This window comes from Phocoena sinus, chromosome 11 (genome assembly GCF_008692025.1).
Source record: "Phocoena sinus isolate mPhoSin1 chromosome 11, mPhoSin1.pri, whole genome shotgun sequence".
NCBI classification, from domain to species: domain Eukaryota; kingdom Metazoa; phylum Chordata; class Mammalia; order Artiodactyla; family Phocoenidae; genus Phocoena; species Phocoena sinus.
The window spans coordinates 103875123-103890560 of record NC_045773.1 but is presented as its reverse complement, the minus strand read 5'-3'; the positions used below and the strand labels follow the sequence as shown (position 1 = coordinate 103890560).

General features: G+C 53.4%; 1 protein-coding gene across 1 annotated transcript in view; it reads left to right on the top strand.

Annotated features, from left to right (window-relative positions):
- The window catches only part of DUSP22 (dual specificity phosphatase 22), a 72635-nt gene extending 67456 nt beyond the window's left edge, over positions 1–5179 (top strand). The window contains exon 6 of the mRNA XM_032648766.1: positions 4553–5179. Coding sequence (XP_032504657.1) covers positions 4553–4581 — 29 coding nt within the window. The 3' untranslated portion in view covers positions 4582–5179. The remainder of the gene's footprint in view (positions 1–4552) is intronic.
- Positions 5180–15438: the final 10259 nt, after the last annotated feature.

Sequence of the window (15438 nt, the reverse complement as noted above, 5' to 3'; positions counted from 1 at the left end):
TAGCCATTCTGAGAATCGCAAATGTTGGGGACTGATTTCCTGTTAGATTCGTACTGCATGTCTTTAACCTGGAAACAGCTGACAGAGAGCTTGTTCTCAGAGTGAAGGAGGCTCTGGGTTGCTGTTTGCTTGTTCTTTATTACCGCCATCTTTCATTCACAGTTTCTTGCTAATAGTTCTTTTGGGGGCTGTCTGCTCAACACCAGAAGATGCTACCTGCAAATCCACCTAAGGGAGGGGCCCCGCAGTGCCCGGTGGCGGTCACCACTAGGGCCCTCCCCGTGGAGGGGCCACTGTCACTCTCTAGGCTAAGCGTGAGGTCGGCTCTTTTTTTTTTTTTTTTTTTTTTTTGCTGTACTCGGACCTCTCACTGCTATGGCCTCTCCCGTTGCGGAGCACAGGCTCCGGATGCGCAGGCTCAGCGGCCATGGCTCACGGGCCCAGCCGCTCCGCGGCATGTGGGACCTTCCCGGACCGGGGCACGAACCCGTGTCCCCCGCATCGACAGGCGGACTCTCAACCACTGCACCACCGGGGAAGCCCTCGGCTCATTTCTTAAACTTTATATTAAAACAAATAGAAACAGAAGCTCTGATATATCCTTTTGGAGATGCTTTTGTGCTCTGCTGACTAAGGAGGCACTCACTTGGACCTGCGGTACCCCAGCCCCTAGGATAGAGCGGGGCACGTGGCAGGTACACGACACAGGCTAGTTGAAGGAGAGAAGGAATTAGGACCAAAGTCACCTTCACGAATCAAAGACTGACGTGGTGGCAGGTGATAAACGGTCAGGTGGAGCTAAGGCCTCAGTGCCTGTCTTCTCGGGACTGGAGCTCGCTCTGGCCTGGGGGCCCTCAGGAGGCTCGCCAGACTTCCACGCATGCGCCCCATGGAGTCTGAGCGGGCAAACGATGCCTCGGGAAGTGCAAGGAGTAATGGCGGGGCTTGGGATGCGAACTCGGGGGTGTCCGTCTTTAGGCTCTGCCTTTTGTGCTGTCACCTCCCAAAGTGAGTCGGGAGCCAGGCTGACACTGAACAGCTTGTGCGTCCCTGTGAGTTGACCCAGCTCCCGACGCTGCGAACCCGGGAGTCCGCCCGGCCCCGGGGCATCACGGGCAAACCAAGAGAGGGGTTTGGTCTCACTCGTGTCACTCAGACCTTCACTCAGACCTTATTTTCGAAAAGTTCGATGTCAGAGTGTCTCACAATAATAAAGGTACATGTTAAAGTGCTTCATTGTAGATGAATTCAACAGCCATGCTCAGCGGCAGCGCCTCCCCCTTGCTCCTGGGGCAGCCCCCGGGGCTCTGGAACCCCGGTGCCCCCGCTCTCCTGTGGGCTCCTGCGTCCGGCACGTGTGAGCAAAGGAGCTTTTCGGATCCGCGTGCGTGTGCGCGTTAGAGGCCGAGCTCCCTGAGGTCCTGTGACACACGTGTCCCTCTTTCCTGGCTGCTGGAACGGCACTCAGTTCCGTGGAGGTGACTTACACTCTCCTGGATTCTGTTTCCTTAGGAGCTACTTTTAGAAAAATGAGGACAGACGCTTGGTTCCTAGTTTCCGGCGCCCCAGGCTGGCGGAAGCTGGAGCTGTTTCCAAGCCCGACGCCTGCGGCCCACTTGCCAGCGGCCGCTCCTGAGCGATGCGAGTCCGGGGTCGGCGGGGTGGCACCTCTGCTCGCTGCCCGGACCGCCCGCGGCTCGGGCTGAGCGGACGAGAAGGCCTGGCTCCGGGCCGAGGCTCCCCCGGAAGGTGGTGTTTGGCTGCAACTGTGACTGTGAACCGGAGACTCAGAAACCGGGGCGAGGTTCCAGCGAGGCCGCCCTGCAGTCTGTTCCGAACAAGGCGACCTTGCCGTGGGGTCCGGTTGTGAGCCTGAGACGTGTGGGGCTAGAAAACTGGGACGGGTTTGAAAAACAGAGGGAGGTGCCACGAGGGCGCAGACAGCCCCCGGAAGGAGCCCCCTACGGTCAAAACCGGCCTGATGTGAGCAGCCAGGTGGACAGTGGCGCCTAAACCATCAATTACAAGAGTTGGATCCTAATCCACAGAACAAAATAAGTATTCATGAGTCCACGGTGATGTAAATAAACAAATAAATAGATAAACGAGCGGCAGAGACGGGCAGCCCTTCCTTACAGAACTCAAGTTAACAAATGTGGAAGAAAGGAGGAAAGCACCAAATCACCAATAGGCAAACATTACGGTAAAAGTCGCTGCAGGAAGGATCCACTGACGGATACAAAAATCACTGGGCTAAGCTCTGACAAAAAACAAGGATTGATGATCAACTAGAAAGAGAAAAATAATCACTTTACAGTCTTTCCCACGGAGAACGTCTGCAGGCGTCGTAAGCAGGTGCAGAAAGTAACATCTCCAGGAAGAAGATGCAGCCCTGGTGTGATGCTCCGAGGAGGACCAAGTACCATCTCCATGGGATTGCTGCCAAAATGCATCAACTCAACCAGTCAATACTGAGAGGACATCAGACAGGTCCTCACTCTTAGGCTTTCTGCAAAGCTCGCTGACTAGAACCGTCAAGGGTCAAGGGTGTGAAAGACAAGAAAAGAAAAGATTGAGAAACCGTAAAAAAAATCCAGTGATCTGTCTGCTCTCCTAAAAAAACAAAGAGATGGGAAAAAAAAAAAAAAGAGAGAGATGAGGGTTGAGATGGAGAGCTGCCCGTAAGCCCTAGCCGGAGCTGGGCGTCGCCTGGAAGGCTTGAGGGTCCAGTGAAATGTGGCCCTGAGGTCTCTGCAGGGATGAAATGAAGTATGAGAGAAAAGCACCTGAATGTGGCCAACGTAGATGGACAGGTAGGATAATGCAAACTCAAATTTCTTATTTTAAAAAAATTAGCTTCATTTGAAAAATTACCTGAATTCTTGACTTCATGTTGGCTGCCAGAGAGCTTACTTCGTACAGAACGCTAGTCTAAGTCCTGCGAAAAATAAAAGAATTAGAAAATGTGATACTTACCTTTAGAACTGCGGGGGGGGGGGGGGGGGGGGGGGGGGGAAGGGGAATAAGATATTACAAGAGAAATACACAAATCAAAGATTAAAATATGCCTCCAAGCACTAACCACACACTTCCCTCAACTTCAGTGTTAGCTACCAGTCTGATCTTTGCCTCTAAATTGCAATCGTTTGAGGACAGTTGTCAGTCTATCCATGGCTCCTCTCACAGCCTAGGGAGTGCCTTGCGTGCTGTAAAAGGCACTCAGAAATGTTTGCTGTGTGAATAAAATGTCTTACAAGTTTAAAAATGCTTATAACGAATGGATAAAGAAATGTCATGTATACAGACATGGGATACTGTTTGGTCTTAAAACAAGGACATCTCCTGCCATTTGCGACAACACGGACAGAACTCGCTGGAGGACATTGTACTCAGTGAGGTAGGCAGACGCAGGGCAGATCCTTTGTGGCCTCACTTGTAACGTGGAATCTCAAATAGTCACACAGAAGAGGGGACAAGAGTGGCTGCCAGGGGCTGGAGGAGGAGGGGAGAGGTAAGTGATGGTCAAACGGCACAGTTGCACTTGTGCAGGACAGACAAGTTCTGGAAGTCTGTGTACAGCCTGGTGCCTGCTGCTGAGAGCACTGACCTTATGTTAAGTGTTCTTACCCCAGAATAACAGCAACAATAGTCGTAGTAACAGTAGTAATAAAAGGGGATATGGGAGGAACCGTTGGGAGGTGATGGGTATGTTTCTCTGGCCTTGATGGTGGTGATGGTTTCACAGATTCTACTTATCCCCAAGCTCAAGTTACATACATTAAGTATGTACAGCTTTTTCCATGTCAAACATACCTCAATAAAGCAGGTTAAAATTTAAATACATAATTAATTAATTTAAAAGCCATGCCCATAGGTATTACACATACTCTGATGTGAACTTCTGCTAAAGCAAAGGGACAGCCCATTAAAGGTGAGTGGGACAGATGGGACCAGCCCAGGAAGAGGAAGTCAAAGCTGTGGTTGAATGCTTGAATTCAGGCTGCGAGGAGAATATTCTGGGATGGAGGAGAGACCTACCTTTTTCTGCTGAAGGCAGCAGCACTGAATCCGAGGAGCTGGTAGAGGTGAGAGGCAGCAGTGGGGTTTGGTTTTCTGGTTGAAGAGAGCAGAATAGGCACTGGGCCCAAGGTGATGAGGGGTAACTGGTGTCAGGAAGATAAACATCTCTGAAGCATTTGGTCCGATAATGTCAGGGCTGGTTCCAGAGCACTGTGAGGGCCTGGAGATGCTGAAAAGCAGGAAATGAATTCAGTCTCGACACCGACAGAATATGAGAGAGATGATTACAGACGCAGGAGGCCCCTGAAGACCAGACCCGAGCGCATTGAGAAGGGGCTGGTGGGCCTCTGCAGAGGAGCTGAGAGCTCAGAAAAGGGATGAGGCCATTGGATTTTTGCCACAAGTATGTCATTGGTGGTTTGTTAATAAAAGTAGTTCCTCCAAGGTAAAGACCAGAGAACCAGAGGTATTCAACTGAAAATTTATTGAGGGCAGGAAGCATACTCTAATATATCTTTGTATTTTCCCAGAGCACCTCTCTTGCCCAGAGACCATCTTTGAACTTTGACAGTGGAGTTCTGCGTTTCCCTGCCAAGAGCTTCAAACCAAGCCAGACTTCAAGCAATCTAGAAAAAGACACCAGCGTGAAAACAGGAGTAACTTGAACCAAAAAAGTTCGAGGAAGGAATTGTACAGCAAGAAAGAAGAGAATGCGAGCCTGGCACAGACTGAGGGCTGCAGAAACGTGCAGGTCAAGAGGTGGTATAGCGTTTGACATAAACCAACGTGGGCGATCAGTCTTAGTGTGTGTGGATTGTCTGTCCTTAGAACATGTTTTTATGGTTTGGGTTATACCATATTTTATCCCTAAAAAACTGTAAACTTCAGAAAGAACATGGAGGATAGGGCAATTCATATGGGCAACGCGAGAGCTCCCGCCATGGGGTCCCTGACGCTGGCGTGTTTTCTGTTAAGGCCACACTGTGCGTGTGATTTGCACCCCACTCTCCTTCAACTTCATATCATAAGCATTTTCCAAAAATTAACAAAAATTTTCAGAACTGTAATTTCCCAACTGTGTGGATGTACTAACGTGTATTTAATTGTTCCCAATAATTAGATATTTAACTTAATTCCAAGTGTTACAGTAACAAATGCTGAGGTGAGCGTTTTGAACAAGGATGTCCAGCCACACTCGTCTCACGTGGTCTCGTTTAAATGGGTGTGAACTTGCTGTCCCTTTGCAATGATCGCTCACTCATGCACTCGTTCACAGAGCATCTAATGTGTGCGGACACAGCCCTGCCCTCACGGGGCCACGCTCTGGAGAGCGGCGGTGACAGGCGTGGACGGTGAAGGGCAGCAGAGGCCGCCCTGCGTGGGACCTGAAGGACTGTCCGATCCAGGGCTGCTCCTGAGCTGCAGTTTTCAGTGTTGGTCACTTTGGGCTCAGCTCAGAGGAGGCGGGTGGCCGAGGGGCCTCTGTGCCCAGCTTGTCTGACCTCAGGGGTTCATCCCTAAGTGTAATCACAACACCTGCCCCCTTCCCCGCCAGCTCTCCGTGGGCTACAAGGAGGCAGAGAAGGGAGCCCCGCATGGCAGCCGCAGACCAGACACAAGGTTGGGCCTCTGCAATTGCCCCGAACCCTGACCCAAAGGGAAGCCTGGTGGAGACCTCTGACCTCCCCGCAGTCGTGGGAACCAGCCCCTGAGTGCACACGGCCCTGCTGCCCACTTCCAGGCGGGCTGAGCAGCTTCCTGGCTGAGTGTGCTTGGGGGAACCCTCCACAGAGTTGCTGTGCCCACAGGGCGCCCCCCGCCGTGTTCGCCCCTCTCCTCTCCGATCCTTTTCCCTCCTCCCCTCGCCGCGTCTGCGCTGAGCGGCCGGTGCGGCGTCTCCTTCCAGGGCCGGGGAGTCTTCAAGGAAGTCATCTTGGGCGGCTCCCACCAGGGACACCCCAAAGCCGTGCCAGTGAAACCTCCTGGGAGGGAAGTGTGGCACCAAGGTCAGGGGAAGGTGAGTGCCTCCTGACCTCCCCCTGCCCCCAGCCTGAGCGTCCTGGGCGGACAAACAGAGAAGCTCACCGGCCACCAACCGCAGGATCCTCCTTTACCGCCAGGGCCCTATCCGCCCACCGCCAGCCTGTGCCCTGCAGGCCACCCTCCACAGCGGATTCCACTCCTCTTTACAGGCCCACCCGCCCAAACGTCCCTCTGACGGCCCGCGTCCGGTTCCCGGGTCAGACTCGCCACCCTCCGTCCTACACGTGGTCACCCTCTGTGCTGGTCCTCGGCGCACCCTGGCCCACCTGGCACCCACGCCGCCCTCGCTGGGACCTCCTGGGCCCCCAGGCCCACCAGCGCCGCACCTCCTGGCCCACCTCACCCCGCCGCAAAGCGGTCTTCCTGAAGCTGGAGCTGGGCTGTGTCACTTTCTGCTCTAAAACGGTCAGTGTGCCCCCCATGGCCCCGCTTTCTCCCAGCTGTGTTCAGAGTGAGTGGTGCTGGGACCCTGGAGCCAAACTCCCACCCTCTGATGGAAAGGCAGGCTCCTGGGCCCAGCGGCTGAGTCTGAACCCCTGCACTCACAGTGACGCTGAAGGGCCAGTGTCCCGTCCATGCAGTGCAGGTCCCTCGGCTGTTCGTGAGGCTCCCGTGGTCCTCCTGGGGAGCACTGAGCCCCCTCCCTGGCCTTTTACCCTGAGTCCTCCTCCCTCCGGAGCACCTTCCCCCTGGGCATCCCAGCCTCTAACGTCCTTTGCCTCTTCTGTGACATTGAAGCCTTCAAGGTTCAGGTCAAACACCATCTTCACGACGCTCTGAGTTCCCTCGTGGCCGCCCCCTTTCTGTCTGTCTGATCAGATTTTCTTCTGGGGGGGAGGGCGGGACATGTGCACAGCGGGAGGGGGCAGGGGAGGGCACAGCTGGGGGGACTCCAGGCAGGCCATCCTCCTGGCCTCCTAGGTGCCTGGTGCCAGGCCTCCCAGAATCTCAGAAGAAAACCTTTGCTGAGATTCAGGGTGTAATTCCAGCCCGAAACGGGTGCGAGGGAAATCAGGGTCCTTGCTTCCAATTTCGGGACTCTGCTTTCCAAAGCCCCACCTTCCTGGAACAGGGGGGCCTGCAGCAGAATCTTACTGAGGGAGCGTCTGCGCCACGCTGGAGAGGGGTCTCGGGGTGTCACAGGAGCGTTCATTACCACGTGGGGAGGCCAGCCCCTGACCCCATCTGGGACCCGCGGGGCGGGCACGGGGGCCAGATCACGGGCAGGGCACCTGCTCATACTGAGACCTGGCCGCAAAGTGGGGGTCGCAGCCTGAGGCAAAGCTGGGGCCCTGAGGTTCTGCTGCTGCAGGTTGAGACGCCTGGACGACAGGACAGAAAGCTGGGGACGCACTGAAGGACAGACGCCAGCGAGCTCATGGAGTCTCCTCACAAAGCACTGAAGCGCCCACATTACTGAGACCTGCGCGTGATTTTCAGTGTTTCAGGAATAAGCTTTTCCCCGGAACATTATTCAGTAAGCTAATGCAAAGAAACAGCACCCGCTAAATATATGCTCGCCACCTGGGTGCTTTAACTCGAGAATCAAAATAAACAGGAACTTTGCTGATGGAACCTGAATTTGATTTTCAAAAGGAAGAAATTTCGAAGGAATTGGGAAGTTTCAATGAACTTTTAAAAAGGAATATTGATTTTTAATTTATAAAGATGGAGGCAGCGATGAATGGATTAGGACTTTTGTTATAGATGCTCCAAAAAGAAGTCAAGAAATAGCAAAAATTCACCCCCCAAAAAGATGGCATGTTAATTTATAAAATAAAAAGTTTATATAAGTCACAAATTGCCAAAATGCAAAATTTTAAGGCTCCCAAAAGTTCTATGTAGGTCACCCAGGATGAGCACCCCCGAGTACTTGTAAGAATCCATTTACAACCTGTGACCATCAGGGATGCCGGCGACACTTAGTTCAAGATAAAAGCAAAGAGCATCTACCGAAGAAACGGAATCAGGGTATTCACGGTGCCGCTCCACTGAGGCCTTATCTCCCAAGTTGGCTCTTTCCTACATTTGACAGACGATACCAAATAAAAACAGAGAACTGAATTCAGTGCGCAGAAAGGAAGACTCAGTTCACGGGTTTATTCCAAATGCACTGCCTACCGGCTTTGAACGATGGTTCTGCAGAGTTGAAAGAAAAAGCACAACGTTTAGAAGAGAAAGGGAATTTCTGAAGGGAGTTTCAAAACAGAAATTTCAGTGTAAATGAGACGAAGGACACAGGCTCGTTCGGTAACCACTGAGAGCCTCCGGGGTGCTGGGGGCCCGGGAGGAGCTGCAGGGGTCAGACAGTTTCCAGCGCGCTGCGAGGCCACACATAAAGGGCCAGAGGGGCAGAAGGGGAGGACGGTCCCACAAGGTCAGCAGGGAGGACAGCTCGCCGCCTGCCAGAGACCTCAGCCATGTCCCGGCAGAGCCATCCCAGCCGCTCACGTCAGGGCTGTTACTGGTGCGGTCCGAGCCTCATGCAAATCAACCTACCACGACGTACGCCTTTCAACAAAGCCAAACATCTGTCACTGTCCAGAGTGTCCCCGTCACTCCCCAGGGGCCATGAGTACCTTGGCCACAGGGACCTTTCAGAACTCTGAAGATTGGAGGCAGATCGGCCAGTCGGGTCACCAGGACCTGACTCTGCGTGGGCCCCTCCAGCCACCCCTCCATACGCTCCTGTGGCCTGTGGGCAAGTGCAAGTGGGGCAGGAGCCCCGCTGATAGAGGAAGCACCTCGGCTCCATGTGAAGGAGGTGGCCGAGGGCAGGTGGCTTTGCTCCTCAGTTAGGGCCAGCTGAGCGAGGGAGGGGCAAGTGGAGGTGTGGAGGTGCTGGTCCTGGGGGGCCTGGCAGGAAGGCCGGGTGAAAGGTCCGAGGCCAGGGGGCTGCGGGCATCCGCAAGGTGGGTGGCCTCAGTGACCAGCTTGTTCTGCTGACATCTGTGCCTCTAATTACCCCTCGATCACAAGTGTTCACCTCTCACATGGAATGATAGCACTCGCCTCACTTCCCCACTGACCAGGGAAACTACCCTTGACCACGTCACAGAGCCTGTCTGACGTGTCAGGCCGTTGCTGGGCGTGGGGAGGGGGGAGCGCCAGGGCACGTCCCTGAGCTCAGAAAGGGCAGACCACGTCTGGGGGCCGGGCTGGGCTTTCTAACCAGATGGGGCAGGCCTCGCTTCGCCCTCAGTGTCCCAGGGAAAGTGTCAGGTGCCATGCACCCTCCTGGAGGAGACCCCACTTTAGCAGCGCCAGGCTCTGTTTCATTCAGAGCTCGGAAGCAGGAATTCCACATCACATTTCCCAGGGTGTCCGCTTCCACAGCTGCGGGTGGCTTGGCAGGATCGGTGGGGAACGTGTAGCTGAGCCCCTAACTCAGATCGCGTCTGACTTGGCCTGGTAGCCCTCTCGCACTTCTCCAACAGGGCCAATCATCTGCATTCATAAATGAAGGCCTTACAACATTGAAAAGAAAACACGTTCCGATTTTTTAAGCTAACCGCATGTGGAGAGTAGTTGAAAGAGAATTTTTTGAGCTGCTTAACATCCAGGTTAAAGTACAGTTAGCGACTTGCTAAAATCAGTTAATGTGTATAAAGCACTTAAACGGCTGTGTGTCAGAGGCTGTCTAACATGTAAAGCACAGAGCAAAGGAGGAACCAATGATTTCCAGCCGCAAATACCATCTGTGAATCTCCCCAAGCAGCGGAGGGACGATGCTCCTTCCTGGCCAGGCCCTCCCCTTCCCTATGGATCGTGGCCCTGCTCGTGCCAACCGCCCCTCAGTTCCCACACCAGGCCTCGATTCCCCTGCTGGAAGCCGGGATCAGTGTGGGCTTTTCTGCTCCCACCTCACGGAGAGGTGCCATGCCCTCCACCAGACCGAGGGGAACTGGCCTGGTGCATCCCGTCGCCGGATTGCACAGATAAGGACGGAGGTCCAGAGGAGACGTGCATGCACTGCGCCCCGCGGCAGAGTCCCGACCCGCCTGACTGCCCTGGACTCCCTGAGCTGGCAGGAGTGCCCCCTCCTACGAAGGCTACTGCTCCCCTTATTTGGAAACGATGCAGAGGCCCCTCTTCTGCCAGACAACACGTGCCCACTCAGGCTCGGCCCCATTGCTCCTCCTGGCTGGCCGCTGGGGTCAGACTGCCAGACAGCCTGGCGGGGGTGTGCGGGGGTGGACCAGCGGCACGCGGGGTGGTGCTCCTGGACCTGGGATGGTCCCCTGGCCGCTGCGGGGGACCTTCAGGGAAGACAGACAGGACTGAACACCCAGCACGGAGATGCCGGACACACGCAGGAAGGAGGAGAGAGCGACGGCCGCACCAAGGAGGGCAGGAAAGCCTCGGGCAGGGAGGGTGGTGGGAGAAGGGGCGGGACCTGCATACTCCAGAGTCTCTGCAGCCACGCACACGTGGCTCAGGGAGCCTGGAGAAGTGTGGGGGGGGGGGGGGGGCGGTTAGGAGCAGCGGTGTCGTCGCTCGCAGAGACCCGTCAGGGAGGGGTGCCCCCGCGTCCCGCCTGGTCCCCCTCCAACCTGCTCCTCACACCCCATCTTTTGTGTGTGTGTGTGTGTGTGTGTGTGTGTGTGTGTGTGGTACACGGGCCTCTCACTGTTGTGGCCTCTCCCATTGCGGAGCACAGGCTCAGCGGCCGTGGCTCACGGGCCCAGCCGCTCCGCGGCACGTGGGATCTTCCCGGACCGGGACACGAACCCGCGTCCCCTGCATCGGCAGGCGGACTCTCAACCACTGCGCCACCAGGGAAGCCCCTCACCCGCTATCTTTGATCCTGGAAACTCCAGTCACGTTAGCTCGAGCTCATTGCACATGCACCCGCGCCCCCTGCGCGCTGCCGCCCTCCTCTGACCACCCTCCACGCACCCTGGTCCGAGAGGCCGTCGCTCTCCCTGGGCTCCCCCAGGGCTCCTGCCTCAGCCAGGCCACACCAGGCCCTCCTTCCTTCCACCAGGGGTGCAGGAGTCACGGGGAGAGGAAAGTTCAGAGAACAGCACTGGCTCTTTCTGACCCCGTCTCTTTGCCCTGTGGCCAGGAAGGTTCTGGACACACGCGGCTTTGTTGGCCTGAGTTCTCAGAGCGGTGACGAGCAGGACAAATGACTCACGTGAGCAAGACGCAGCCCTGCGTGGTTCCAAGCCCCTGAGGTTGGGGGACTGGGTACCGGGGCATAACCGGCTGTCACAAGCTGCCACCGAGAGGACCCTCAAGTCTCAGAAGTGACACCTCTTATGCGACAAGTGACAGTGTGCCTCACAGCGTCCAGCTGGAAGGAGGGTTGAGCTGGAGAACAGCCCAGCCTGTGAACTGCTGCAAATGGGAGGGACTGGCTTTTCACCTATTGCTTCAATTTTCAGAAAATTGCCCAAAGTCTTTGCAAACCGTTTGCCCTTTTGTTGGCTTGGTGAAGGGAGCTGGCAGAATCGTAAGGTCCCTTGTTAAAGCCACGTCACTGCTTATGTAGAGTCATAGAAAGGACGCGTCATAGGAGACTTCTCAGAACACTGGCAAGAAGAGGAGACAAAAGGGAGCAGCTGCTTACACAGTGTATTTGACTCTGTGACTTTTCGCTACATAACTGATTAAAATCACAAGTCCAGTGTCCTATATGCCTGGCAGTGGGCTGTCCTCTTGCCAGTGGGCTACAGGGTCCCAGAGCCAATGCTCGAGGCTGTTCTGCAGAGCCCATTCATTGAAGAGATGCAGGGCACTTAGCAAACTAAATTAGGGAAGTGTATACAGTTCTGCACGAAAAAAGATCCAGGTTTAGGTGCCCTGTTGGCATTGCCAAGGAGTTCATCACAGTACCAAGTTCAACTCAATTCCTACAAGCTGGGTGCGCTGTGACAGCATCGAACATACAACTTCTTTTCCAGAGCATTCCACCCTAACTGCCGTCCTGTATGAGTAGCTTATAAGGTTAGATTTTCCCAGAGGATTAAATATTTGAAAGCAGGACCTGTTTCCTCAGAGTGACTATAGCTTCATGGAGAAGAATGAAGTGGAGACCAGACAGGTCAGCGGCTTTAAAACAAAAAGAGGCGGTTTTTCTTACTCTGAACTTACCGTAACCAGAAGGGCCACTGGTTCTAAGAGCCGAAAGAAGAAAACAATTGTTTAGGGTTGGAAGAAGTTTCAGTGGTTGCTGCTTCCAGCCTCAGCGGAGGCTGGAGAAGAGGTGGGGAAGACTGCGCCTCGCCCGCTCACGGGAGGGGGCCAGGCTGCCGTGCAAGTGCCACCAGGCTGACAGGCCCGCGCTCAGAGGCTGCTTTTGAAAGAGTATCGCGACAGGCAGCCAAGGACCTGCAGACCCCGGCAGAGGACAGGATGGGTCTTAGGGTAAGCCATGTGGAACTCAGCAGACCCCCTTTGAATCTCTTTTCTTATCTGTACCCGGGCCTGAGCACTGCCTGCCCTGCCCCCTGGGGCAGCTCTGGTTGGAGATCAAGTGAGACAGAGTCTATGAAACTTCCCTAAATGCTGAAGCACAGTGTAAGTGATAATAGTCTTGCCTTGTCGAACACGGGACGTGCCAGGCATGGGCTCAGCAGCGTCTCGTTATCACAGCACGCTGGGAGGCGAGAAAGCTGTCACCTCCGCTGCACGCGGGAAGGTGAGACTTCCCTGCAATAGTCCATCAAGGCCTCGGGGGCTTGAAGCAGCTGTCCCACACCCGAGCATTTAATTATTAATAACGTCATGCAGTAAGAATACCATATCACACACTACAACATTATGTCACGATATGACGCTGCTCTACTCCACTAGTACTGTGATACACGAGCACCATATCACTGTGGTATCGAGTGTATTGTGCGGTGTATACTACAGCATATTACTGTATCACTGTGCGTTACTGTGCTATCACACAGTATATGCTACTATTTATGTGGAGACGTAATAACACGATAATAATATAATAGCACTGCTATATAGGATGCCACGGTCAAAGGCAATAGTTAGCCTTGCACACCCACACAGCCAGAGGGCATTAGAGGAGCTCTTTATCTTATACGAACCGCACCATTTTTAGTATTTTCCTGTTTTTTTACAGGTAACTAAAAATCACTGCCCTTTAAATGTTTTCAATGATATCACTGCACTGTTTATAATACATTCAGTTCCCTCCTTCTGAAAGAATAATTAGTGAGAAAATAGGTTTATCCACAACAAGGGTTTCAATAATTTATTTTTTGTGTCTAGGATGGGTTTTTCTAAACTACTTTTCTTGCATACGAATGTATAATTTTAAAAGATTGATTTGTAAAATATTGCATTTACGTAAACTAAGCTTCTCTTACGGTTTCTTAACAACAAATATGAAAGGAAAATTGAGCCTCGGCGTTCAGACTGGGCTGCATACACAGCAGCACTTCCACGTCTGGACAGTTCACGGAACCAAGTCACCTCCTCACAGAACACGATGATCGGCCCTGTTTTGGAGAGACAGTCAATGACCTGCGTCCTTACTTGTTTTCACTTTTTTACAAGCTGTGACGTTTGAAGATAATGTCTAGTCTTTCACTGAGGGGCACTTTGATTTCCTCAAGTGTTGGGGGCGGAGGGCCAACTTTAAAACTTCTGTCATTTCCCTTTCAACTGTGACTACGATGGGAAAGTCTTCTGTGAGCAGCCGGCGGGGCCTGCCTGTCACCCACCACTTCCCAGGGCCAGTGAGGACACCAAGAGTTTCAGTGATTGAAATACACTATTCTTTGTATCCGCCTCATGATACGAGAGAAAATACCACTTCTGGTAGATCAATATGACAAATGAGTAAACCAGAAGATGGCGTTGAAGGTTTGCAATCACATTTTAAAACAAGGTGAACGTGGTTTTCAACGTCTGAAAGCGGATGAGTGAGGAGAATGTTGAAACAGCTAAGTCTGGGCAGAGGACACGTGTGCGAAAGTGCAAAAAGCTCGTGTGCCATTTTTGTTCTTAGCAATCTCCCGTCTGTTGCTGGTGAGCGCTGATTGAAGTGTAAAGATGTGCCCTTTGTTCACTGAGGTATCCCAGGCGCCAAGAACGGTTCGTAATAAGCAGAGGTGCTCGAAAAATATTTGTTGAATGAATGAATCCATGAAAGAAGAAGAAAAACCGCTGTGACCATAATTTTCTTTGAAAAAAAAAAAAAAACCTGTTGTTTATTACATAGATTCTGATAATGGAAAACTTACTTAAGTGAATAAAAACATGGCATCCTGTTAATTTCTGAGAAAGTCATTGGTTTGAGGAAGAGCATCCCCACTCTGCACCTCACGCCTGTTTTGCTCTAACCTGAACTTAGTTTGTTCTTTGGGTAGGAGACAATGGCCCAATACGTAAGATTAAAAGAAAAACTGAGAAATCAGAAGCTTCTCAAAAGTTGCGAGCTGACCTGGGATGGTGGTGGTCTAAAATCATATAGAAACTAGTGATCTGACGGTTTACCTGAAATTGTTAACTACACAAACATGCTGAAGCATCCAGGATGCTCTGGGGGAGTTCAGTGGGCAGGTGCTCAGGGAGTTTATTTCGATATTAAGGAGATCCTGGAAAATTAAGTAAAATCACTCCGCTTAAATATTGTTCCTATTCTGGACATTTAAAACCCCACTTGTGAATTGTTTCTTACCAGGCTAAGCTTAAAGCTATGTCACTCTGAAGCCCAGAAGCAGTTAAGCGCTTGGCTGCTTGGGGATCCTTCCCGTTCTTTCCTGTTGCCATAGTTAAAACGTCAGACGTCGGGGGCTGTGCATTGTCTGAGTCACTGCAATTCACCAGTTTAAGAGACGCACGAGTATGTGAGCGTTTCAAACATGCGGGCAGTGGGTGAGCCGCAGTTCATAGCTCAAGGGATCTGGGACATTTCCTTTTTTCTTTTCAATGAGTGTGACGTTCTCTAAACACCGCGGAGGGGCGGGGCTCTTGGTGACAGCGGCCGAGCCAAGGGTGGCCCCCAGCTACCCGCAGGTCTTCGATGTGGACAGCCCTCCGTCTTTGGTTACGCCAAGCCCCCTTCGCGCCGGACTGCCGCTCCTGCACAGGCCCTGCTACCCGCTCGTAGAGCGCCGCTGTAGCGTGACTTTCGTTAGTTACCGGCGGGCCTCCCGCAGTCCCTGCGCGCAGGCCAAGTCCCCATTCGCGCCTTGCCCTTGGCAGGAAACCGCCCGATTGAGGTTCCCGTGCGCCCGACTCGAGGTGCGTCCCCAGCGCGGCCCCGCGCGCCCAGCTTTGCGCCCGCAGCCCCCTAGTCCCGCCAGGAGGCGCCCCCGGTTCGCCCCGCCCCGCCCCAGGCCCCGCCCCAAGCGGGGCTTTTAAGCTTTATAAAGTTCCTCTTTCGCACTTCGGAGGCTTAGT